General features: G+C 39.8%; 2 protein-coding genes across 4 annotated transcripts; both read left to right on the top strand.

The window, feature by feature from the left end:
• Nucleotides 1–7,375: 7,375 nt before the first annotated feature.
• Nucleotides 7,376–12,442, top strand: LOC141590902 (wee1-like protein kinase). Of its 3 annotated transcripts, none has more exons than XM_074411418.1 (10): nt 7,376–7,791; nt 8,703–8,763; nt 8,866–8,932; nt 9,539–9,805; nt 10,102–10,169; nt 10,248–10,357; nt 10,439–10,479; nt 10,789–10,937; nt 11,177–11,524; nt 12,066–12,442. In XM_074411418.1, exons 1-10 carry the CDS (start codon nt 7,487–7,489, stop codon nt 12,162–12,164), a joined length of 1,515 nt encoding a protein of 504 aa, XP_074267519.1. In that variant the 5' UTR covers nt 7,376–7,486; the 3' UTR covers nt 12,165–12,442. The 3 variants fall into 3 exon arrangements, with proteins under 3 accessions (XP_074267519.1, XP_074267518.1, XP_074267516.1); XM_074411417.1 differs by having other exon boundaries at nt 8,863–8,932; XM_074411415.1 differs by having other exon boundaries at nt 8,845–8,932.
• A 4,132-nt stretch (nt 12,443–16,574) lies between these two features.
• Nucleotides 16,575–24,493, top strand: LOC141591789 (potassium transporter 5-like). Its single transcript, XM_074412248.1, has 8 exons — nt 16,575–16,755; nt 18,257–18,482; nt 21,096–21,344; nt 21,442–21,495; nt 21,877–22,137; nt 22,223–22,390; nt 22,489–22,743; nt 23,349–24,493. Exons 1-8 carry the CDS (start codon nt 16,606–16,608, stop codon nt 24,275–24,277), a joined length of 2,292 nt encoding a protein of 763 aa, XP_074268349.1. The 5' UTR covers nt 16,575–16,605; the 3' UTR covers nt 24,278–24,493.
• The last annotated feature ends 1,633 nt before the right edge of the window (nt 24,494–26,126 follow it).

Here is a 26,126-nt window from a genome sequence, read left to right as displayed (position 1 = left end):
GGTCTTAATTAGCCGAGGGCAAGTCGTGGTTCCCTCGTTTCTTCCCGGCTTTGGCCGGGCAACCGAGTTAACGTTTTGATTCTTTGTTGTATATATGTTAGCATTTTGGCTCGTTCCCCCGTCACTCCCGGTTAGCGGCCGAGGTGATCGAGGTTTTGGCGCTGTCTGCTGTGTACATATGTCTTCTTTTGTAGGATTATGGGAGGGACACTCCATTTTGATGGAAAACTTGGAACACTCTTCATTAGAAATAATCATGCATTGGGGTGCCCACAACGGTCTCGGACACCTCCGCCGCTATATGAAGTATTTTACGAGGTTGTCTCGTGTTCCGTGGCTCATTAGAGGCACTCCCTCCATGTCGGTTAGCCGGTATGTACCCGGCCTCATTTCCTCAACCACTTTGTAGGGTCCTTCCCAGTTGGCCGTCATTTTGCCATGGATGTTTCCTTTGTTGGTGGCGGCCGACTTTCTTAGGACTAGATCTCCTACTTTTAAGTCCCTTTTGTGGACCCTTCGGTTGTATGCTCTTCTCATTCTATTTTGGTAAACGGCCAAGTTGAGCCGTGCCGTATCTCGACTTTCTTCAACCAGGTCTAGGGAGGCTCTCAGGCCTTCCTCATTTTGGACTGGGTTAAATGTTTGCGTTCTGAATGTCGGCACCGTTGCTTCAATTGGCAGGACGGCCCCAGACCCATAGACAAGGTGGAATGGACTGTACCCCGTTGCTTCTTTCTCCGTGGTTCGTAGTGACCATAGGACGCCGGGTAGTTCATCAGCCCATCTTTCTTTTAGATCTTCAACCTTCTTTTTCAATCCGTTCAAAATTGTCTTGTTAGCTGCCTCCGCCTGCCCGTTACTCTGAGGGTGGCAGACGGAGGAGTATGCGAACTTGATACCGAGCTCTTCTAGCCAGTTCATCACCAAGTCACTCCAAAACTCTCGGCCGTGGTCAAATACCATGACTTGGGGTAACCCAAAACGAGTTATGATGTTCTCCCAGATTACCTTTCTTACGGCCGCCGTGGTCTTGGCAGGTACTGCGACAGCTTCGACCCATTTGGTGAAGTAGTCAACGGCGACAATTAGGTACTTTCTTCCTCCGGAGGCCGTCGGAAATGGCCCCAGTAAATCCATACCCTATTGTGCAAATGGTAACGGACTGAGTACTGGTTGCAGGTCTCGGGAAGGTGCATGTATCACCGGAGCATGCATCTGACAGTTCTTGCACTTTTTGGTCTTAGTTCGAATCTTCCAAAGATGGTAGGCCGTAGTAGCCGGATCGGAGAGCTTTGTGGGCTAACGTTCTTGCCCCCATGTGGTGTCCGCAGATGCCTTCGTGAATCTCTGTCAGAATGAGCTCCGCGTCGGCTGGGCCGACACATTTCAAAAGTGGTCTTATCACAGACCTTCTGTATAGTTCCCCTTCGAACACCAGGTACCTTGCGGCGATCCTTTTTATCTTTTGGGAGAGACTGCGGTTCTCCGGCAACTCTTTTGTAAGCTTGTACTTCATTATCGGAGTCATCCACGTCGTCTCGGCTTCTATGTCGCCCACCATGCCAACGGTCTCGGTGATGCTTTTAGCATTCCCGATATCCACCAAAGACGTTCGACCGACATTCTTGATGGTTGAACTGGCGAGTTTTGAGAGAGCGTCGGCTCGGTTGTTCTCGGACCTGGGGATGCATTGGATTTGGAAAGATTTTAATTTTGCTGTGTCAGCTTTTACCTTTTCCAGGTACCTTACCATCCCGTCGTCTCGAGCCTCAAACTCTCCTCTGACTTGGTTAGTAACCAATAGTGAGTCTGTCTTCAACACAATGTGTTCTGCCCCGGCTGCTCTAGCTAACTCGACTCCGGTTATCACCGCCTCGTATTCGGATTCGTTGTTTGAGGCCGAGAAGGTAAACTTCAAGGCGTACTCAAATTCGTCCCCGTTTGAGCTGATGATAAGGATGCGGCTCTGAGCTGTTCGTCGTGGAGGACCCGTCGGTGTATACCTCCCATACACCAGGGTGTGATTCTTCTTGGTATGTGCACTCGGCAAGGAAGTCTGCAAGTGCTTGCCCCTTTATCGAGGGCCTCGGCCTGTATTGAATGCCGAAGCCGGATAGCTCTCTTGCCCATTTGATGAGCACACCGGATTGTTCAAATTTTTCCAATGCTTTCTCCAATGGCTGGTCGGTTAAGACCGTTATGGGATGTGCGTCGAAGTAAGGTTTTAGTTTCCTTGCGGCAACGACGACAGCAAAGGCTGCTTTTTCAATCAGTGGGTAATTTCTTTCGGCGGGCAACATGTGTGGGCGATGAAGTAGATTGGGTCTTCTTTGCTTATTTTCTTCTCTCGACGATTACGACCGACCGTGGCCGAGGTAACTGCTAAGTACGAGATAGAGTTTCCCCAGTCGGTCCGGACAGGGTCGGGAGAGTTTGTAGATGAGCTTTCGATTGCACGAAAGGCTGTGCTCTGTTCCTCCCCCCAGCAAAAGTCTTTATTCCCTTTCAACACTTTGAAGAATGGGGTGCTCTTGTCGGCTGACCGAGAGATAAAGCGGGCAAGAGCCGCCATCCTCCCGGTCACCATCATAACCTCTTTGCGATTCCTCGGCTCCGGCAGGTCTAGAATTGCTTTGATTTTCTATGGATTGGCGTCAATTCCCCTGGCGCTGACAAGCACACTGAGGAACTTGCCGGCCCGGACACCGAAGTTGCATTTCATTGGGTTAAGTTTCATCTTGTATTTACTTAGTGAACAAAATGTTTCGCTCAAGTCGGCCAGGTGCTCGCCGTCAGACTTGCTCTTTACAATAGCATCGTCGACGTAAGCCTCGATATTTCGCCCTTTTTGGTCTTGAAACACTTTGTCCACCAGCCTAGTGTAAGTTGCGCCAGCGTTTTTCAAACCGAACGGCATCATTTTGTACATGTATGTGCCGTGTATGGTGATGAATGCGCACTTAGGCATGTCTTCTTCGGCCATGAATACCGATGGTACCCGAAAAGGCGTCGGCGAGCACGGCATAGTGTAGCCTGCCGTTGCGTCTATTAAGCTATCTATTCGAGGCAAGGGATAACAATCTTTGGGCCATGCTTTATTAAGATTTGTAAAATCAATACACATCCTCCACCCCCCTGATGACTTCTTCACCATTACAACGTTAGCTAGCCACTCAGGGTAAGTACAAGGCATGATAAAGCCCGCCTCTAACAACTTATCTACCTCGGCCTTGATGGCATCATCTTTCTCGGCCGAGGAGTTCCTCATCTTCTGCTTCACAGGGCGAGCGTTGGGGAGTACGTTCAGCTTGTGAACGATAACCTCTCGGCTCACGCCTGGCATCTCGGCGGCTGAGTACGTGAAGACGTCTTTGTTCTTCCTCAGCAGGTCTAGGAGATTGGCTCTGAACTTTGGCTCCAGGCCGACACCGATAGTTACGGTGCGCCCCGGGTCAATCTCTATCTGCTCGGTCTCGGCTCCTTCGACCACGCCGACGTGGTTAGTGCTCATCGGATCACCCTCCTGTCGTAAGGATGGGCTCTTCCATTTCTCTGACTTTTTCGCCACTTTGAGGGACTGCATGTTGCACCCTCTGGCAGATATCTGGACATTGACAACTTCGTCCCTCTCGTCCTTTGAGACGAGCTTTTGCACTTCCCCCCGGTCCGAGACATACATCAATGTCAGGGCCCGGATGCACATTACAATATCGGCCTCGCTCAAGGTGACTCGGCCTATGAGGACGTTGTAGGCAGACGAACCGTCGATAACCACGAACTCAGATAAAACATTATTGGCGAGATCGGCTTGGCCAAACATCACCGGCAGTCTGATAGACCCCAGGGGTACCAGGCCGGCCCCGGAGAAGCTGTACAGTGGGTTGGTGCAGGGGCTCAGGTCCTCAATCTTCAGGCCGAGATTGAGAAAGCATTCCCTGAACATGATGTTGGTATAGGCGCCTGTATCAATTAGGCACCTCTTCACCAAGTGGTTGGCTATGTCTAGGTGGACCACCAGCGGGTCGCTGTGTGAGGCTACGACTCCTTCGTAGTCTTTTCTTCCGATGGTTATATCGGGGACGGTGTGAGCGGGGGTCGCTATGGTGGGCACAAAGTTGATGGCTTGGTAAAGCTCGTTTAGGTGCCGTTTGTGCCCATTAGCGGACTCACCGTTCTCGTTCCCGCCGATGACAACGTGGATCACTCCCATCCTGTGGAATACTGATTTCCTCTTTTCCCCGCCGGAGCTGGATTCTGGGTTCCCAGCTACGTACTTGCTGAGGGCCCCCTTTTGGATCAGCTCCTCAATGACGTTCTTCAGTTGCCGACAGTCGTCGGTCTTATGGCCGGTCTGGCCGTGATAATCGCAAAATTGGCTTGCGTCGCCTTCCCTCTTCATCTTGGGGGGTCTTGTCCACTTCTGCCCTTCGCTCGATCTTGCTCAGGGCGAAGACCTCGGCCGGTGTTTTGACCAGAGGGGTGGGACCGCTGTACCGCTTATGGGTGTATGGTCCCGAACTCCCCCCGGCGTCCGCCGAGTTTTGCTTCCTGCTGGATCTTTCCGGCCGTGATCTATTGCTGTCACGGCGTCCTTCATCCTCGTTGTCTCGGCGGCTCCTCCTTCCTGAGTGCTCAGATTCACTGTGGCTGACCCAGGTCTTGTGGTAGTCCTCCACCTTTATGGCTTGGTCGGCCATCCTTCCGGTGGAGTCCGTTGAGGTCCCCGCACTTGATCGGCTCATCTTTGAGCTCGCCTTTCGGGAGGCCCTTCATCGGTCGCGGCCGCCCGCTCGGCATTCGGCTCCCGGATCTGCTGAGCTTTCGCGTCGAACCTCTTCACGTAGCTCCGGAGGGACTCGTCCTCCCCCTGTCGGATAGTGAGGAGATCGGATGTCTCCACGGCCCTTCTCTTGTTGCAAGAGTACTGGGCTATGAAGTTGTCTCTTAGGTCGGCGTAGTAATACACCGAGCCATTGGGTAGCCCCTTGTACCAACTTTGGGCCATCCCATGAAGGGTTGTTGGGAAGATTCGGCACCAAACCTCATCAGGTTGCTCCCACACCGACATGTAAGACTCGAAAGCCTCGGCGTGGCGGTCGTCGTTGTCCCCTTTGTAGGATAGGGGTGGCGGCTTTAGTTTACTCGACCGGAACCTCGAGGACGTAGGTGCTTTGAGGGGCTGTCTGACCACGTGTCGAGTGGCACGTGGCGATCGGCTCCTCGCGGCCCTAGTCCGGCTTCTCTCCCCGTGGCGGGAAGGGCTTCTTGTTGTCCGACTTTGGAGAGTCGAACTTCTGTCTTCATTTCTTCGGGGGTGGCCTCTTTGATGCCGCGGCGACGCCGTCCTCCCTCGCGTGGGGAAGGACTTTGGTCGGCCATCGACACCACGGGCACCGCCGCCGTCCTAGTATGCTCCACTCCTTGCATTGCCCCGGACAAGTTGTTCGGGGTCACTTTATGGGCCCTGGTCACTGCGGGTGTCTTTGCCGTCACCGGCGTTGCGGCGGGGTGATCGGCGTATTACCCGTCGAGTCCAGGAGTAGCTTTTTCTTTGCATCGACCACATGTCCCATGATAGTGACTTGGCCGTGCAGCGATGGTGTTTCGGCATGTCGGCATCCCGTACGCCGGTTGAATTACTCGGCCGGAGGACGACGGCCCGATCTCGGAATTAAGGACTTTGTCATCCCGATAGAATGCGGTTTAAATCGATCACAATTGCTTCTGGCTATTTTGACATTTTCTTAGCTTGTTGGGTGGGTTTTGTTTTGTGTTTTTTTTTTGTAAGGGATTTGACTAGATTCTAGTATCTTATTCCCACAGACGGCGCCAATTGTTCCGGGTGTAATTCCAGAGCAGTATTGTTTACCACGTAAGCTTGGTGAATGGATGTCCTTCCTTGCCTTGGCTCTTCCTCTCGGTCTCTCCTGAAACGATGAACAAACTGAGGGTTCGGCTTTGCACCGAGCGTACTCACTCCGACGCTCAAGTCAGTGAACTTAAAGGGATTAAGTTGTATGCTACTTGACAAAGTATATTGTAGAGAGATAAGGGAGTTTATACCAGATGAATAGTGAGTTTTAGGTTAGATTGTGGATCCCCTTCTCAATGAGAGAAGTGGAGTATTTATAGACTTTCACCTTTTGTCACGTAGTGGCCAAGTGGCTAGCAGGTGGAAAGACTGTTCTACCCTCGGCCGAGGGGCCCATGGCAGGCCGGCTGACTCCATGCCGAGGGGTCTTGGATATGAGTACGCGGATATGTCTCCCGGCCGGCTGATGGCTCAGCCGGGACCCAAGTGACCGGCCGACAGGCTGCGTCGGTTAGGCGGTCTAACATGTTGACTTGCTGTCTCTTGATCCTTGACCTTGCTCAATATGTTGACTCGGTCAGGGGGTGCAGAATATGCCCCATCATCATCATTTATACATATTACTTTTCTTTGTTGAAATTATACTTCTAAAAAGATATGATTATTACAAAATATGTTAATATCATACTTAAAATTTTACTTTTCATAATTCTCTCACAAAAATGAAGACCAAATTGTATAAAGTTGGCTTCAAATAGTAACCGGGGTAGGGGTAGACCTAGCAAATACTCCCTCCATACCACACCAATGGTAACATTGATTTTTTGACACTTGTCGGGACACGTTTTGCAACGTGAATATCTTTAGTTACACATTATTAAAAATTATAAAAATTTGATATATACTCCGTAGCATTTATGACGATAAACTAAACAAGATCTCACATGACTATATTTTGTCTTATAGATTAAGAATAATATCGAAGATTTCCTACGACCATGAATAGTGCCAAGATTCTCAATGTTACCATTGGTGTGGTATGGAGGGAGTAGGTCATTTGGGTTGGGTTCGGGTCGAGTCACTTCGGGTCGGGTTATTTTCGGGTCAACAATGTTCTCGAGTCATTTTCGGGTCTGGTCACTTTTGGGTCGAGTCACTTCGGATTGAGTCATTTTGGGTCGGGTCGTTTGGGTCATTTCGGGTCATAATTTTGCATTAATTTAGTATTTTGATTCAATCGGGTCATTTCGGGTCGGGTCTATCAGATCACTTTCGTTTCATTTTCGGGTCAGCCTTATCAGCCGAGACATTCGAATCATATCAGTTTTGCCAGATCTAGATAGGAGCAAGTATCAAGCTATGAAACTTGGAGGAAATGAATAGACATGGGCGAACCAAACGAATCGGGTTATTCGACAAGAGACAAACAAAACGAATCGAGTTAATGAACAAGACGAACCATGAACAGATTAAGAGAATGTACACAGAACATGAACCGTTGAGATCAAACCAAACCAAATGGTCCAAATCCCAACACACAATTAAAAATCAAAAATCCCACAAATTTTTTAATCCCCCGCGAAAATGCAATTCCTTTTACACACTCTCACAAACCCTTAATTTAACAATCACTAAACTTTCCCCATTTTTCCAATCTCCAAAAATTGCTCAAAAATGAAGAGAGGTAGAAGAAATTCAACCAAAAAAGACACTAAAAAACTCCAAAAAACACTCTCTAATACTAGACCTTTGAAACCCATGCTTACCCAACTCTCTGTCCTTCATTCTCAAAAGATTATTAATAATAATATTAATAATAAAATTAATATTAATATTAATAACAATATTAATGTTAATAGAGTTGAGTGTTCTAAGTTGCAGAAAGTTAGTTCAGCTTCAAATGATGTTGATTTAGTTGTTGATAATGTTATGGGTAGTTTTGATGATAAAGATTTCATCCTTAGTCAGGATTTTTTTTGGTACCCATCTCATTATTTCATTCAAGTTTTAATCTTTTTGTGTTTTTAATCATTACCCATGTTTTTGTTTTTGTTTGATTTCAACATTATCTGCAGTTTTAGCAAGTTTTTAATTTAATTGCTTAATATGATGCCTGCTGAATTGATATGCTGATAAAATTGGTAATTGTGAGTGTGATTTATGTGTGAGAATCGTCACAACCAAAAGTTTAAGCTGATGGTTGAAGCCAAATCGATGGTTTGAGCTCCAGGTTTCAAAGAGTTTTGAGTATTGAGTAATGATGCATTGCTTTGATTGACTAAGCTTTTGTTAAACTGTATTGATTGGTGTTGTGGATTTGTGAAATGGCTCGTTTTTGTGTGGTTATTTGATTCAAATTGTGAGTGTATTTGTGTGTGAGAATCGTCCCGACTAAAGGTGTGTTTGGATAGCAAAAGTTGAGGGAACGGGAGAGGAGGGGGAAGGAGGGGAGGGGAAATGTGGTGTGGATGTTTGGATACAATCCCTCCGAATCTTGCCTATTGCAGAGAGATTTTAATTAGGCTTGGAGGAGGAGAATTGGATCCCTCCAAATTTCTCGCCCTCCATTTCCTTTCACCCTCATTTGCTATCCAAACAAGGGATTTTAAATCCCCTATTCTCCCTCCCTTTCTTTTACCTTCAAATCCTTCAATCCAAACACACACTAAAAGTTTAAGCTGATGGTTGAAGCCAAATCAATGGTTGAGCTTGGGGTTTCAAAAAGTTTGACTCTTGAGTCTTGATGCATTCCTTTATTAATCTGTAACAAATTAGTGTTGTCGATTTGGAAATGGGTCGGTTTTTGTGTGATTAATGATCTAAAGTTTGGTTTTATAAATGTCTGGTTTGCTGAATATTGATTGACCCTGTCTGTGGAAATGTATTGCAGCACACCTGATTACATTACGCCCGAATGTCAAAATCTTTTCAGCAATTTGGATGGGAACAAGGTAGTGATGATGATTAGATTCTCTTGGAGTCTTGGTATATTAATCCAGATTTTGTGTTGTTATTGTTTATTGGTTTTATAGATGTCTTTGCTTCTACAGCAGGAAATTAATGCTTGTCCACCTTCACCGGAGAAGTTGAAGACTACTTGGCGTAAAATACATAAGCAAGGTAGTTGCCTACTTAGAAGCTCGGACTTTAGAACCTTAGGATTATACTTCTTTCTTTGCTTACACCAGGGAAACTTTAACTTTGTTTAAAAATCTGCATTCAAGTCATATACCTGATTTAATGTGTTAGCTATGATATGTTCCGTAGATAATCATGTTTATGTCATATGAAAGTTGAGAGGTACCCAAATGACTTTGATTCTTGTGTATGCCCATCAGGATCCTTGACGTCTTTCCACTTCACATACAGAAGTGGAAACTATATTAGCATTAGCATCATAGATAGCTTATTGTGTAGGGCTCTGAAGTCTGAACTCTCAAGGACACGAGTGTTATTTAACTACGGAAAACAACATTACCCTAGTGGCTATAGGGATCCCGTAAAAGGTGGGGTAAAAAAGTACGAGAATGAATGTTGTGTTGGTAACTTCTGTTAATATTTAGTGAAACCTACCAATATGTTCTCTAATAGGCTAATACAACTCTTTGAAATGTATCACTATTGAATTGGAGCATGTACATAGCTGCGTGTTTTCAGTATAACTAGAGCAGCTGTTCTATTACGCTTTTTGGTCTTCTACCTCGCTGAATTTTTATGATTTTCCAGATATTGTCCCTGTGAAATCTCCAGATTCCCTGTCTGACAGTCAGAAGACTGAGGAACTCTCAAAAGATTCTTCTTACACTGATGAAATAAAGACGGAAAAAACAAGCATATCAACTACACTGGGAAAAGGACGGAGTTATGTTCCTCCGTCAGCAGTTGCTTTACGTTGTCGTGTCATGCCACCACCTTGTATAAGGAACCCGTATATAGATGATGCCTCAGAAACGGATGTGGATCCGTTTGATAGTTGGAGAACTAAGTGCCCAGGTAGCTACTTCTGAGCCATTGTTTGCTTCCTTCTCTAATAGTGTTTGCATAATGAGTTAATGGCATTTTCAGTTTGCGCTTCTTCCCCTTCCCTTCTACTCTTCTAGGTGTAGAGTCTCTTTGGAGACAAACGGGTGATGATAATCATGATATTTGTACCGTCTAAAATTTAAGTTTGCGAGTTAGTTACTTGAACTGCTTTAAAGGGATGGAATCATTTCCCACCTTGTCGAAAATTAGTTATTTCTGTTTTTCTAGAAGTGATATCATATCCACATTGCTTTTCTGGCACTCAGGTTTTTTCTCAGTTTCTGCTGGTGTTGACAGCATGTCACGATATCGAGCAGACTTTCAAGAAATTGAGGTACTTGCAGTTCCACACAGCTTATAAATTTTACGTTTAAAAATCAACATACTTAATACTTGATTTCCTTCTTCTTAGCAAATTGGAAATGGGAACTTCAGCCGTGTATTTAAAGTGCTGAAGAGAATTGATGGTTGTATGTATGCTGTAAAACATAGCATCAGGCAATTGTACCAAGACACAGAAAGGTAACTTGTTTGCTCGTTGCAGTCCACGACTTACCATCTCTCTTATTGTCTAACTAACTTATCTTGAAATGATAACTGCAGGAGGAAAGCTTTGATGGAAGTTCAAGCATTAGCTGCTCTAGGTATGTGAAAAAGTCTATGTTGTAAAATGTAGTACGCGGTAGAACTGACCAAGATTCAAATCACCGATGGGACTTGGGAAGAACACCCAAACCTAAATCAACGCAGTCCGAGAAAACTTGTATTGAAAATGTCCGAATTGGGCCTGGCCAATTTTACCACCTACTCGAGAATGATCTGTACTAAAATTGACCCTATAACAAAGTGCATGAAATGGCACGGCCAACTTGAACAACCCGTTTGCCAAGTCTAGTTACTCAATTATCGCCACCTCAGTAAGATTTTTGAATAATTTGATTTGTTAATTGCAGGTTTCCATGAAAATCTAGTAGCATACCACACATCTTGGTTTGAAAATGAGAAATTGTACATACAGATGGAGCTCTGTGACTATAGCCTGTCTATTCATAATTCGTGTTGCTTGCAGAACGAGGAAAAAGTTTTGGAAGCTCTATACCAGGTATATATTTGTCTTCAGTTAGACACTTGCTCAGAATTGTTCTTTTGTGTGAACGTGATAAGTAAAATGATGTTGCAAGCTTTAAAATGTTCGAGATAGTCGCAGACTCTCATACAAAGGTCTTAATTCTTAGACCAACCTGAATACGTAATATGCATTTAATTTGTATGGTCAATGGGTTGGCATCACATGTAGAACCATCTGATACGGAGTATAAGTTATAGTGTTCTTTGATACAGATAGCCAGAGCACTGAAATTTATACATGAGAAAGGTATTGCTCATCTCGATCTGAAGCCAGACAATATTTATGTCAAGAGTGGCATCTTTAAGCTTGGTGATTTCGGCTGTGCTACACTGCTTGATAAAAGTTTGCCCATTGAAGAGGGGGATGCACGCTATATGCCCCAAGAAATTCTGAATGAGAAGTATGATCATCTTGATAAAGTTGATATCTTTTCACTCGGAGTCTCTATTTATGAGCTTTTGCTAGGGTCGTCGTTGCCTGATACTGGTCATCAGCTTCTAAAGGAAGGGAAACTGCCATTGCTTCCTACCAATTCACTTCTGCTGCAGAATTTGCTCAAGGTAATTTATAGTTCAGATCTAACTGACTAAACAAACACGGCTGCATGACCAAGTGTCACACTCCGTTAATTCCTAAGAACTTTCAGGTTCTTGACCTGATTTGGAGTGTCAAGTGTCTCGCACTTGTATGCAAGTAATGAAAAATTAAGCAACATACTACATCTCATTTCGAGACTTAATCTCACTCTTGGTCGCCACAAATTCTCATTGAAGACGGGCACTATCCGTCACAAGCTCAAGACAGATAGTGCCCCTTTCACAATATGCAAGTGGCACTATCCATTGGGTGCTCTATTTCCCCCCACTTGCCTTCCCACTTGCCTTAATGTGAGAGGGACGCTATCCGTCTCCAGCTTGTGACGGATAGTGTCCATCACAAGCAAGACGCTTTGGTTGGTCGCCACAACCTGATCTTCGGTCATTGTTCCACAAATGGAGCCCAACACACCAGAGTTCCAAAATCTTGATAACTCAGTCACAATGTGCGCGATCACTGTCTACATTTGATACCTTGGTTTTCTCATATTTTGACATATAACAGGCTATGATTGATCCTGATCCGGCTCAAAGACCTTCAGCAAAACAAATAATCGAGAATCCAATTTTTTCCAAAACCATTCAAGCTGTGAAATCCAAGTAAAGCCATGTTGGTTACATTGGAGATTCTGAGAGATCTGATTATAGAAGACCTACCAAAATGCCAAGATTTCAGCTTGCAACCCGCCGAGGTTAGAAAAAGTTGATCATGAGTTTCATATAACTTATGTTCTTCAATAGCTATATGCACCAGTTTTGGCGTATTCAATGGTGCAAATTTTGTAAATGTGTAATGTGTAACATGTTTCAGTGGTTTTTTAGCCATGCCATATCAAATCATCAATGCAAGCTGGACATTGTTCAACAGTTCGATTCCTGGCAAATGGTGAAAATGCATGTTACTCAACTCGATTAGAACTTTAGAAGTATATGATCCTACACAAAATCTCATTTGTGACGGCGATATCCGTCACAAGCTTGTGACGGAAACCGTTTCCTCTCACAAAATGCCCATTGAGAGGTGAGTGGGAAGCACATGGGAGGTGCCCCACCTTGTCCCCTCTCCCTTTTTATGAGAGGTCACAAGCTTGTGACGGGATTGGTCCGTCACAAGCAAGACTAGCTGATCATCCTATGGAAAACAGTACTCCCTCTATCCTATGTTTATCGTCTCTGAAAGAATTTAGTGGTCAAATACTGTTGACTTTCACTAAAACAAATTCCTAATATTTGACTTTCACAATAAAAATTTCACAATATATAATATCGATTGATTGTCAAAAAAATTACACACTAAATTTTTGACAAGTTATACTACAAGATCGTCGTATAATAGGGGACCCGGAAGTCCAAAACATAGAACAATTGTATGAGACGGTTTCACTCGAAGTCTCTAATTTTTTTTTTTTTTTTTTTTTTTTTTTTTGCGTCCAAAAATTGTTGGACCCAGAAGTCCAAAAGTGGCTATACATCTCTGAAACTTGAGAGTTGCACACTTGCACTACTTGATGCTGTGATATTTTGCAATTTCTTGTTTTAAACTGATCATTTTCGTAGTTTCTCACATGTAAATTGACTCACGATGTTCATGTAAAAGTCTAAACATCAAAGCTAATCCAACTTTACTTTCCCTGTCCGTGCACTTGACTCTTGTTTACTAGTCCAAGTTCACGTGAACCCTGGGATCGAGTTTGCAGTTTTAAGTGGATTCGAGTTGGGTCAATTTATAATGCAATTAAATATTATCAACACGGTTTTATATCTAATCGCTCGATCTAGTTTCTCTGGATCAATTTTTTACTAGCTGATCTAGTTTGTGTACCAAGTTTATAATCACTTCACTCTAAATAATATCATGACGTAATTAATTAGTTAATGAATTAATTAAAAGCAAAACATTCCCTAATCATGGTGCGTTAATGAGGTTGAAAATAACCCAAATTCTCATTATAGACGGGCACTATTCATAGCTATAGGGATATTGTTCCTCTCACAAATGAAAGCGGGTAGTGCAAATGGATAGAAAATGGATACCCCACCTGCCTTCCCACTTTAATTTTATGAGAGGGTCACTATCTGTTTATAACTATAGATGAATAATGGCCGTCTATAATAAGACGGACTGTGAAAACAAAGGAAACAGAAATGAGATGGTATTTTACTATTTGGGTAAAGAAAGCCGCCTTTGTTGAGTTTCGAAATAATCCATTTATTATACAAGTCAAGCCAGTGAGCCACCCTTGTACCCGTGGATGTCAAGTGTCACACACTTTTAAAAATTAAAATAAACTCAAAGGTATAAACTATGACGTACGAGTTGTGACTTGTGAGTATGGTCTAGATTTAGAACGATCTTAAATAAGAATTTTATTATGACTATAATTTCGTTTTCAATATTCAGAGATCTTACCGTAATGATTTAGACTCATGGATAGTAGACTTGTATATATTATTAATACTATATAGGACAAATCATTTTTTAGTTTTTAAGTATCTCTATTTTATCTCATCTATCATCCTTAAACCGTTATAACTTATAAATTTAAGACGGAAATTATTATTTTTTTAAATAAGAATCTGTGACTTGAGTTAAATAGGTAAAGTAGCATGGCTTAGAGGAGTGAATGAAGGAGTATTATTAGCGGTCCAGTTAGTAGCAGAAGCAGACTAGCAGCCCTTTTTCTTTTTTCTTTTTTCTTTTTTTAAATATATTTTTGCATGTGAGTCAAATTGGTCGACGTACAATGAGGTGCTTCCACGATTCCACAAATATGGCATTTTGGAATCTCACATTTTATCATACTCATCATCATCATTTGACTTCACTAATTATTTTAATTTAATTTTAACTCTAAACACTTAACTTAATGGGTGCATTATGAATTGATTTGGTTATTTTATTTGGACTTTTTGGTTTAGTAATGAGCATTTTTAATAGTGCGTGAAGCACAATTTATTGTAGCCTTATTTGTCATATATGTAATTTCAGCCGCCTTGCTTTTAAACTACCTATTCTAAATAATGGTGAGCTGTAAATTTGTAGCTTGAATAGAGCTCATTTTACATAATTAGTCAATAAAATGCAAGCTCCTTGAAATCAAACTGTAATTTAGTAGAGCAGGTGTACCTTTCAAATGAGTCATATTTTTCGGACTCTAATGATAAGCAACTCGCTTGAAAACTTTAAAAAAAAATTGAAGGATTTATATATATTACTCGTTCTCTAATTTAGAATGTCAACACCCATAAATTCTATTTTCATACGGAGTATAAAAAAAAGCCAATTTATTGTAGCTTAATTCATCGTATAGGCTATACATTTACATAAATTCTCTTTTTATATTAAAAAATCCCTCTCAATATAAACACCATTTTACCCTATAATTAACCATTTAACCCTATAATTACTGAATCTTTTAATATTTGTAAGCCCTTTTCTTGTTTTGTTGGTTTCTTGCATGATTTTATTAGGAGTTGGTCTCATTTAAGATGAGCCATTGTCGCCTGAAACAATAAGCCGAAATTTTGAGATCATTTTATAATTAAATGTGACCATTTTTAGAAAAAAGAAAGGTTACAATAAGCTGTAACATTAGCTAGACCATTGTGATTACATTTGACCATAAAATAAGTGCAAAATCTCGTCTTATTATTTTAGACAAAAATAGTCTGCTGAAAGAAGATTTGGCGTTTTATTAGACTTTTGGCCGCCTTTTGTTACTCGTGGTATTTTGGTTTCTTAGTAGGATTCTGAGGAATCTTATGACTTTTTTTTTTTGGTATATCTTAGACAAATTACAATGTACGACTTTGATGAAGGTTTAAACCTGATATCCATAAATTATTACTCGTATATTTGTTTTTTTTGACGATATTACTCGTATATTTTAATTAAGCAAGTCGATTTTTACGGACCATTTACGATTTATTCTTGTAGGAAAAAAAATTACTGTTATTCCAAAATAATACTCCGTATTCCATATTAATTATTGCTATTATTATTTTATTTTTTTGGTGTAAATCGGGGTATCCATCATCGACAACAGTATATAATTGCCTCGCTGCGGGTGCTCTCGCGAAGAGGTAAGTAGAAAGTTGAATTGTACATTATTGTGGTTAGTAAGAAAAGTAGTCCAACATTGCCGGATTTGGAATGACACAAAGACAATAATTCTACATGGTGTTGGCCAATGCAACTCATTAATTAATTAAATACACTATTATTAAACCAGCACGTGTTATATTAAATGTACTCACATATAAATACAATGAGAATTAGCCATTTTAATGCATCGAACCTTTGTGAAAGATGACGATGGCGGGGACACTTTAGGGTTCACAACAAATAAAAATACTTCGAATTCGATAACAATACTCATCAAATTCGACAATTGGAAATTAATTTAACATATTCGAGTATTCATTTAATTAATACTTCGAAAAAATTCCACATTTTAACTAAAATCATAGCAACTTTACATATTATACTCTCTTTCAAAAAAAAAAAAAACTTTACATATTATACTAAAAGTTAATTATACGTTAAAATTTAGAGTTGACAATCAGCCTAGTCGCGTAGAAACTTGAGAATAAAAATTCATTTGGTAGTCATTATTAACACGACACAAAGTCGACAATAAAAATTATAATATAATATAAGTTTTTTGACGATCTGAATAAAAATGAGACGGGTAATTCAACATATATGTGAATTTTTTTTTTACTATTGTTAAAATAATCAATTAAAATGCTTATTAATTATGTGTTCATATTAAGAATGTAAACAGAGAACAAAGTAAGTTTAAGACAACTCATTTCATTCCAGAAATACATTTAACTTCAATTAATTTTCTTCCTGGAATTTCTTAATTGGGAAACCCTCTTTGTAATTCACTAATTAATTATTTCTCAACAAAATAAAACAAAAAAATCAACTTAAAATTGGTGGGCCCCTACTTCATGGAAATTAAAAACCCTTTTAAATACCCTCATCACCTTCCTAGCTCCCATGAATCTTGATCACTTTCTTTGAACAGGAAAAAAAAATGACATCAATAGAAGAAAATACAAGCAAAAATAATAAAAATGAAGAAGAAGAATATATCGAAATTAAAGGGAAGACGAAACTACGTCGTTATGACTCCCTTGATCTTGAAGCTTCTAGTGTTAAAGGTCATCATGCTCATGCCTCCAAGGTACTTTTTTTACGTTTACAACTACAATAGTTTTCTTATGTTTTTCTAATGTGTAGGCTATTAATTTCCCGATATGTTTGTTAGACACCCGATGTACCATGTCACCATGCATTTTTTTCATTGTCGGAGTCGTTGTATTCCTAATATATATTGCTCTTATGAGTTATGACTACGTTATTATTAGTGACATCGTGTACGATTGTATATGACTATATGTTATGTTCCTTTAATTGTGGTATGTATATACCATTAATTTTCGGAGATATACTCACTATATCATGTTATCATTTTATTTACAATTTAATCAATTAACTAAAAAAATCATTTTTTTCAAAAATAATGCTAAAATTGTATTTCTCCTTTGTCTAAAGGGTACATATTCGTCTTAAACAATAACCCTCTTAAACCTGCTTTTATGAAACTATACACTTTCTTGTAAAATTGCACCATTTACACTATGATTATCATCCATAATTGTATATGTGTAATTCATCTCACAATTTGATATGCTAAAGAGACCAATTGTAAAATCGATCGTATAAATGAGGATTTGTTATGTATAGATTATTTGTTGATATGATTATATCATGTAAGTTTAGAGGTGTTGAATACAAATTACAAAATTAAAAGTATAAATAATTTTCGAGAGTTTTAAGGATACATTCTAGCAAAACACCAATTCTCATTTCATACGGACCATTTTCATCTAAAACTAAGTTTTAAGGATACATTTTAGCAAAACACCAATTATCATTTCAGATGGACCATTTCTGTTTGAAAGTTTCAGACAGATATATGTGACCATTTTTATGGTAAATGTGACCATATAATAATCATATTTTAACTAGTGGTATAACTATAAATTATTGTCTTAAAATGTGATCATGTTCCGTCTGAAAGTTTTCGCATGATTTATTAAACTTTTAGCAACCTTTTGTTACTCGTGGTATTTTGGTTTCTTCATAGGATTCTAAGGGATCTTGGACTTTTTTTTTGGGTCATAATCTATGACTCTAGGTGCACTTGTTTAAATTATTAGTGAAATGATCAAGTTGGTTAAGGGACCACAAAATTAATAATAAGTTTTATAAAACCGTTTTGCATAAAAATTAATATTCGACAGATATATACTCGTACATTTTAAATCTTGTTGATTATTAATATACACCTTATTATTTTTTTCATTTTAATGCTTATGACAACATTCGTCTAACGATTTCCATTTCCACTAAGCATGATAACATGTTAAAATAGAATCGTATGCCTACTTTTTTTTTCGAGGGAAATAAATATGACATTTTTCATATTACGCATCTGACGATCATCTTATAAAAGTCATAATAACTACGGAGTACTCTATACATCTAAACATATAATGTTCTTAACTTCTTATCCAAGATTAACTGATTTTTCGTTGAATTTCGCCTTTGATATTTAATTTAAATAAAAACAACTAAGATGAATTTGTTGTCTTATTAAAAATTCATGGGTGAATGTATAGGAAATGAGTTGGGCAGTAGTATTGTCTCTTGCATTCCAAAGCCTCGGTGTAATATACGGAGATATCGGAACGTCGCCGTTATACGTGTTCGGAAGCACCTTCCCAAATGGGATTAAAGACACAAACGATATCTTGGGTGTTCTTTCCCTCATCTACTACACAATTACGTTACTACCCTTGATTAAGTACGTCTTCATTGTCCTAAGGGCCAACGATAATGGAAAGGGTACGTTCGTCATTTCCATCCTCTTGCTTATTTACTTTTTTCATGACTTTTCATTATAATCTTATCACTAATTCACTATATTTATTCAATATGTATATGTTTTTTAATTAATTTTTTAGTACTTTTTACTTTTTAATTATTTATTTACCTTTGATTAAAATACCCCTCACAAATAATAAAAAGACAAACAAATGATTTAAACAAAGGTAATATGCTTTAGGGCGAGTAGGCACAACTAACCCCTTTTTTTCTACTAACAATAACTATTTTAAATTTTTATTAATTACTTCCTCGTACTTTTGTGTCTCGGTTTATATTAATAGAGCTACTTTTACTTGTCTTTGCATCTCTCTCACATCACAAATTCTCATTGAAGACATGACATATCCGTCACAAGCTGAAGACGGATACCATTTTACCTCACAATGTACCCACTTTTTCTCTCTCAGCAACACTATTTATGTGGTCCCCTTTCTCCACTAACCCATTTTGTTACCATTTTATCTCACAAAATATCCGTCACAAATGGTAACCCGTCACAAGGGAGACCAATTGCTCTCACATATCTTGAAAATTGAAGGAGGACTTATATTTAAGGATAAATTTGCTACTCTGCTACTCTTTACGTCCCAATTATGTATTTACCTTTTATATTATATTTGTAAACAGTACTTTAACTCAAAGTTAAATAAATAATTGAGACGGAGTGTCCAAGCGAGTACAAATTTATCGTATAATGAGGAAATGACAAGTGTGGTTAGTAAGAAGCTCTAATTTTGTTGCTAAGTGGTAGGTAACACTTAGGTCACTTGGAAGAGTTTATTTGATTATTTTTTAATTTGATTTTGATGATTAGTCAACCTTGTCGGATTTAATTATTTTAATTAGTCAAATGATTAAAGAATATACCAAGATGGCCAGATGGGGTGATTGATTTTGGGTACTACTGGACTGATATTAACTGAATCTACTACCATTCTTTCTGACGGCATTGTGGGCCAGCTTTAAGTTGCAAGACGTCAATTTTTGTGCATCATACTTTTGTCTGAAACTAACATCCTTTACTTTCCCAGTCAGTCTCTCGGACGTATCTGTTACAAGCTTGCGACGGGTCAAATAATATCCATGTAGTTAGATAAGACAAAATAGATTGCTACTCCCTAGACATTGAATCCATTTTTGAAATAATGGTCAAAAATAAAATATTTGTCGGGGTCGGTTTTGAAAATATTTGTTAAAATGGTGTCCACGTAGGCTCGAGATTTCTGAACCTAAAACACGCCACTACCAATGGCGTGTTTATAATGAGTACGAAAAGAAACTTCATTAAAAAATGGACTAAAACAAACACGTCATTGGGAATGGCGGGTTTCGGAGGGGAAACACGCCATCCCTAATGGCGTGTCTTATGTGATTTTTTTTTTTTTTTTTTTTTTTTTTTTTTTTTTTTTTTTTAAATTCAGTCAGTTGAGGAAAAAAATTGTTGTAAAGACACGCCACTACTAATGACGTGTTTCCTTCACAAAACACGCCATTAGTAGTGGCGTGTTTCAGGTCTAAAAATCCTGAGCCTACGTGGACACCATTTTGACAAATATTTTCAAAACCGACTCAAAACGACAAATATTTTATTTTTGACCATTATTTCAAAAATGGACTCCTAGACATTCTGCTTTTGTCCTATCTACCCCATATGGGTAATACTTGACCCGTCGTAAACTTGCGCCGGATATACCCGTCACAAATGAGAATTTGGGTTACTTTCCCTCGTGTATCACAAATTCACATTTCGTCAACTAGTGTTCTTCAACTTTTAATTGAGTAAATTTTCTAAAATAAATTCTTTTTTAAGACGAATGTTCTATCTTAAATAATAAAATAGGTCAAGTAGATAGATAAGACAAAAGTAAAATATTACCGTTTTAAAGAAGACCAACTGATTTTTTAAAGCTTGATATTTTATAATTATCTTGTGTCGGTCCGCTATCATCGTAAAATATCAAATTTTAAAATAAAATTTAGTACATAAATTCAACTATATACAACTAGTAAAATATTCTATATCTTATTTGATTTGTATTATCATAAGGTAGTGGTACTACAAAAGAAGTACTCTTATATGAGTATTGTATTTATTATTAACTCTTATGCGATTAGGCTTAGCATAAGGCTTCCTAGGAGACTTTATTTAATCCAGATTAGTTAAATATAGTTAATCCCTCTTGTTAACCTGAATTGCAACATTGATTGAATATATGTATCAAAATAATTAAACATTGCATACGAAATACGGTAAAACTAACTAATACAAACACGTGAGTATGTGACATGCCTTAATATAAACAGTTGATCTACCTTAAGTCGACAAGTGCGAATCCATCTAGAATCTAGATAGATGAGACATGTTTATTGCGATTTCCTAGGCCATTTTACTTTTTGTCTCATCTATCTATTTGGTCCGTCTCATGTTTAAGAATTTGTGTAATACTACGGATTGAGTATAAATTATGGAAAAAAAATCAAGAAAATGTCAATTCTAGTATGTAACATATGAAAAATGTTGCACATTTGTGTACTAACAAGAATAAACAATTTTTAATTTATTAAAAATAGGAGGAACATTTGCATTGTATTCTCTACTATGTAGAAATGCAAAGGTAGGATTACTTCCAAGTACACAAGTTGAAGATCAACAAGTCTCAAATTACCAGTTGCAGTTGCCAAGCCATCATTTAGGATTGTCACTGAAGCTCAAAAACTTGTTGGAAAACAGCATTGTTGCCAAATACGTTCTTTTGATCGTCACCATGCTTTCGACATCCTTGGTTATCGGTGATGGTGTTCTCACCCCATCCATTTCAGGTTCGTTTTCTCGTTTCATTTATGTCAAGCCTTAAGAATGTAACTTATGGAGCTACTTGGTTAGTATAGTTTTCTGATTTTTCAATCTGTTTCGCAGTTTTATCCGCTGTCAGTGGGTTAAAAGAAGCTTCAGCATCTACCTTTACAGAAGGTAAATATTTACTGTTCTCGAAATTTTAACGTGTATAGTCGAAAGTAGAGTTGGCCATCAGCACGGACTTACCCGGCCCGGCCCATCCTTGACCCGCCATTTTAGCAAAAATTAAAAATAAATACTCGTAAATAAATTGGTAAGGCCCGTCCTTGGCCCGCCTCGGGCCATGGTCCGGGTCAAGCATATTCCGGCCCGGCCAAGCCCGCTCCTCCCATGGCTTGGCCCGGGTCTGACCAGGAGAGCCCGGCCAGCTCCCTAACCAGCCTGGCCCGGCCCTAGCCCGGCCCGAGTACAGGTCTAGGTCGAAAGTATTGTTTTTGAAATTATTGTGCTGATTGGTATTCTGACTTTAGTTGTCTTGTGGTTTAAATTTTAAAGGAAGGGTGGTGTGGATATCGGTTGCAATTTTGGTATTGCTGTTTTCAGTACAAAGATTTGGGACAGATAAAGTGGGATACAGTTTCGCGCCAATAGTGAGTGTTTGGTTCGTAATGAATGCTGGAATTGGTGTCTACAATTTCATTAAATATGATCCTACCGTTATCAAGGCGCTTAATCCATGGCATATCATTGAGTACTTCAGAAGGAATGGAAAAGAGGCTTGGATCTCCCTCGGCGGCGTTGTCCTTTGTATCACAGGTTATCCTTCTAACCGTTATCAAGGCGCTTAATCATGTTCGACTGTTCGTTGAGCTTATCAGTGACAACTAAATGAATGGTGCAGGGACTGAAGCATTATTTGCTGATGTTGGACACTTTTCTGTAAGGTCTATCCAAATAAGTATGTCTGCAGTCGTATACCCTACGCTTATGCTAACTTACTCCGGCCAAGCGTCTTTCCTCCGCTTGCACCAAGATGACGTCACCAATACTTTTTACAAGGCTATACCAGGTTAATACTTGATAGATACTGATGTCCTGTTTTCCATCTGTTCTAAAATGCATTTTTTTCTGGTTTACGCCAAATTAAATCGACTCTTCTTTCTGCAGGTCCATTATACTGGCCGATGTTTGTGATAGCGGTTCTTGCAGCGATTATAGCAAGCCAAGCTATGATTTCCGGTACTTTCTCCATCATTCAACAGTCTTTAGCACTAGGATGCTTCCCTCGGGTCAGTATCGTCCACACTTCAGCCACTTTTGAAGGCCAGGTTTATATCCCGGAAGTAAACTACGTCATCATGATTGCTAGTGTTCTCGTCACTCTGGCTTTTAGAACTACAGAGAAGATAGGAAACGCATATGGTTAGCTCCTTGATTCCGCTTTACAAGCATTATCTTTTCTACATGTTTTTTTCTGGCATAAAAAACCCGACTGCAATTTTAATGCAACTGGTTTCGAATTCCGGTCATGGGTAGCTAACTAGTTGCTGTTATTGGAACGGAAAATAAAGGTTACCTAAATTCAGACCAATACTTCAGGCCTGAAATATCACCCTACTATCTAGAGTAGGCCATCAGCACAGCCCGAACCGACCCGCCCTGACCCGTCATTTTATGCAACTTGGCCCAACCCGACCTTGGCCCGGGTCCTAAAATTCCAGCCCGGCCCGCCTTGGCTCGTCATTTTAGCAAAAAAAATAAATAAATAAATTGGTAAAGCCCGTTAGCCCGGCCCGCCTCGGGCCCTGAGCCGAGTCAAGCATATCCCAGCCCAGCCAAGTTCACCCCTCCCCTGGCCTGGCCCGGGTCTGACCATGAGAGTCCAGCCCGGCCCTAGCCCGGCCCGATTACAGGTCTAATGCTATCATTAAACCAGTCACAATGAATTTACAAATTAAGATAGCTGACATCTATATAATTCATTTCATACATTACGTATGTCTGACTGAATTACCGACAAAATGCAGGAATTGCTGTTGTGTTCGCTGAGACGATCACATCGTCGTTCATGATCCTGGTGATGCTAGTAATATGGAAAAAGAACATAGCATTGGTGATAGTATACATCTGTTGTATAATGTCTGTCGAATTCATTTACTTGACATCGGTGCTCTACAAATTCCCACATGGCGGATATTTTCCAATAGCCTTCGCGTGCCTTCTATTATCCGTAATGTACATTTGGAACTACGTGTACCGGAAGAAGTACTACTATGAAGTCGAGAACAAAGTCTCGCCTGAAACTCTAAGGGAAATTACGAGTCACAGCAATTTCTGTCGAATTCCTGGTATGGCGATCTTTTATTCTGAACTCGTTCATGGGATTCCTCCTATTTTCGAGCATTATCTTGGGAATGTACCAGCATTGCAATCGGTGGTTGTGTTCGTTTCTATTAAATCACTTCCGATTAGTACTGTTCCACCTGAGGAGCGGTTTCTGTTCCGTAGGGTGAATCCGAGGGAACTTTATGTGTTCCGCTGTGTAGTACGGTATGGATATACTGATGGTCGAAACGAGGTTGAGCCGTTTGAAAGGCTCCTAGTCGAAAAGCTTAAGGAATTCATGAGGGAAGATTTTTGGTTTCATCATGTTAAGAATAACCAAGGCGACATTGTAGAGATAGTCGAGGAGACGGAGAATGAGGAAGAAATAACAAAGGATAACGAAGAAGAGATGGAAAAAGAAATTGAAGTGGTCGAGAAAGCTTCTTGTGATGGGATTGTACATATGATGGGAGAAAGTGAGATTATCTCTGGCAAAGGAGCCGGAGTCGGAAAGAAGATTGTGATTGATTTGGCGTATAATTTTATCAAGAGAAATTTGAGACAAACTGATAAGGCTCTTGATATTCCTCGAAAGAGATTGCTTAAAGTCGGAATGACATATGAGATATAAAAAATGTGATCTCTAAGTTGAGAAAATTCATAAGCTAAGTATAAGAAAAACGGGTCTGATTGTTGTTGGTAGGATTACTGATATTTGGTTTCTACTAATTAGGTGCTGTTTATTTTCCATTTGTGTATAAACATTAGTTGAGAGAGTAAGACCGATATATTACCGTCTTAAACAAGAATATTTGTAGTTAAGAAGATGCTTATTGGTTGAAGACTTAGGGGTCGTTTGGTTCAAAGTGTTGGAATGGATTGGAATGGAGTGTAAATCCATGGAGGTATGGAGTTAGATACCCATACTTGTTTGTAGTTGTTTGGTTCAACCTTGAAATGGAGAAGAAAAACAATATAAGGTGGAATGGAGTTAGAAACTTGGGGGAAGATGTGGGTATGGAAATCCAAGGGGTTGGAATGGAGTTAGAATCCATCAAGTATCTAACTCCATTCCAAAATGCTCCAACCAAACACTTGAATGGATTGAATCCATTCCAATCCATTCCAAAAGCTCCAACCAAACGCCCCCTTAAAAGGTTTATTCAACTCGCTCCCTCTATTCTATTTCCTCCTCTATTCTGGTTTTAATTGATCTCGCGCCTCGCAGTGGACATCGTATAAGAAACGGTCACCTAAAATATAAAAATGTACTCCCTATGTTCCGCTCAATTGTTATCCTTTGATTTTGACACAAATACCAATGAAAGAGAAATGGACCAACACACGCTTACGTAGGGATGGCAATTATGACCTAAACCGAACCGAAACCGAACCAACTCGAAGGAAAACATCCTATCCAAACCCAACTCTTAATAACCTATACCTGATCCACTGTTTAAAAATTCATATCCAAATCCATAATTGAAAAACCCGAACCAAATCCAAACCCGATCCATTCAAATATTTTTGGAAATTTAGGCTATATTAGTATATTGTACTTGAAATTTCAATTTTGCCATATAAAATGAATTTTTTATGTAGTCAAATCAAGTTTTGGATTTGGTTTTGGATTATATGGTGGATCGGATATGGATTCGGAAAAAAGTATAATGGGTTGGATATGGATTTTAAAATTTTGGATATGGATCGGGTTTGGATCTTGCAAAACCCGATCCATTACCATCTTTACACTTACGTGATTTATTATCGGCGTGTTAGCTACGTCCTAGCTATTATTTTCTGGGCTAGGCCCATAACAGATCCCGAGCCCTAGCCCTAGCCCAAACGATAATAATATCCTGATCTTCTCATTTGTCCAATCAAAGTATAAACATACAAGATTTCTTAGGATTGTTATAAACTCTAGCTTACCATAAATCATTAAACCCTAGCTTTCCTGACAAAGACATTCAACAATGGAGCAAAAACATAGATGGAGCTCCCTTCCGGACGACATCGTCAACAACATTATCTCCCGCCTTAACCTTCTTCGCGACACGGTCATTACAATTTCCACTACTAGTTTCATCATCAAACAATCTTACAGACAATATAACAAACCTACCTACAATATTTACCAATATTGGATAATCCTTGATAACCTCTTCACCTTATTCGCTCCACCCGTTATCGACACATTTTGTCTTAATATTCAAGCTAACCACTACGACGAACCTCGTTGTTGGCTAATCATCGATACATGGGCTCGTCAACTACGTTCTCGTAACGTCCAACATATGAAGCTTTCTTGCTCTGCAGGTGACGGTCAATCTGATCATCAATTGATGAGCCCACCGAGCGTTTTTCGTATGCATTCGCTCGTAACACTCGAGTTGGATCGTCATTCCAACGGCATTTGTTGGAGACTTCCTAATTCGATTGCTCTTCCGAACCTCAAGAAACTAAGTATCCATAGGTCG

The sequence above is a fragment of the Silene latifolia genome, chromosome 7 (genome assembly GCF_048544455.1).
Source record: "Silene latifolia isolate original U9 population chromosome 7, ASM4854445v1, whole genome shotgun sequence".
In the NCBI taxonomy this organism is placed as follows: domain Eukaryota; kingdom Viridiplantae; phylum Streptophyta; class Magnoliopsida; order Caryophyllales; family Caryophyllaceae; genus Silene; species Silene latifolia.
Note: the sequence above shows the minus strand (reverse complement) of the source record. Positions and strands in the feature narration are given on the sequence as shown.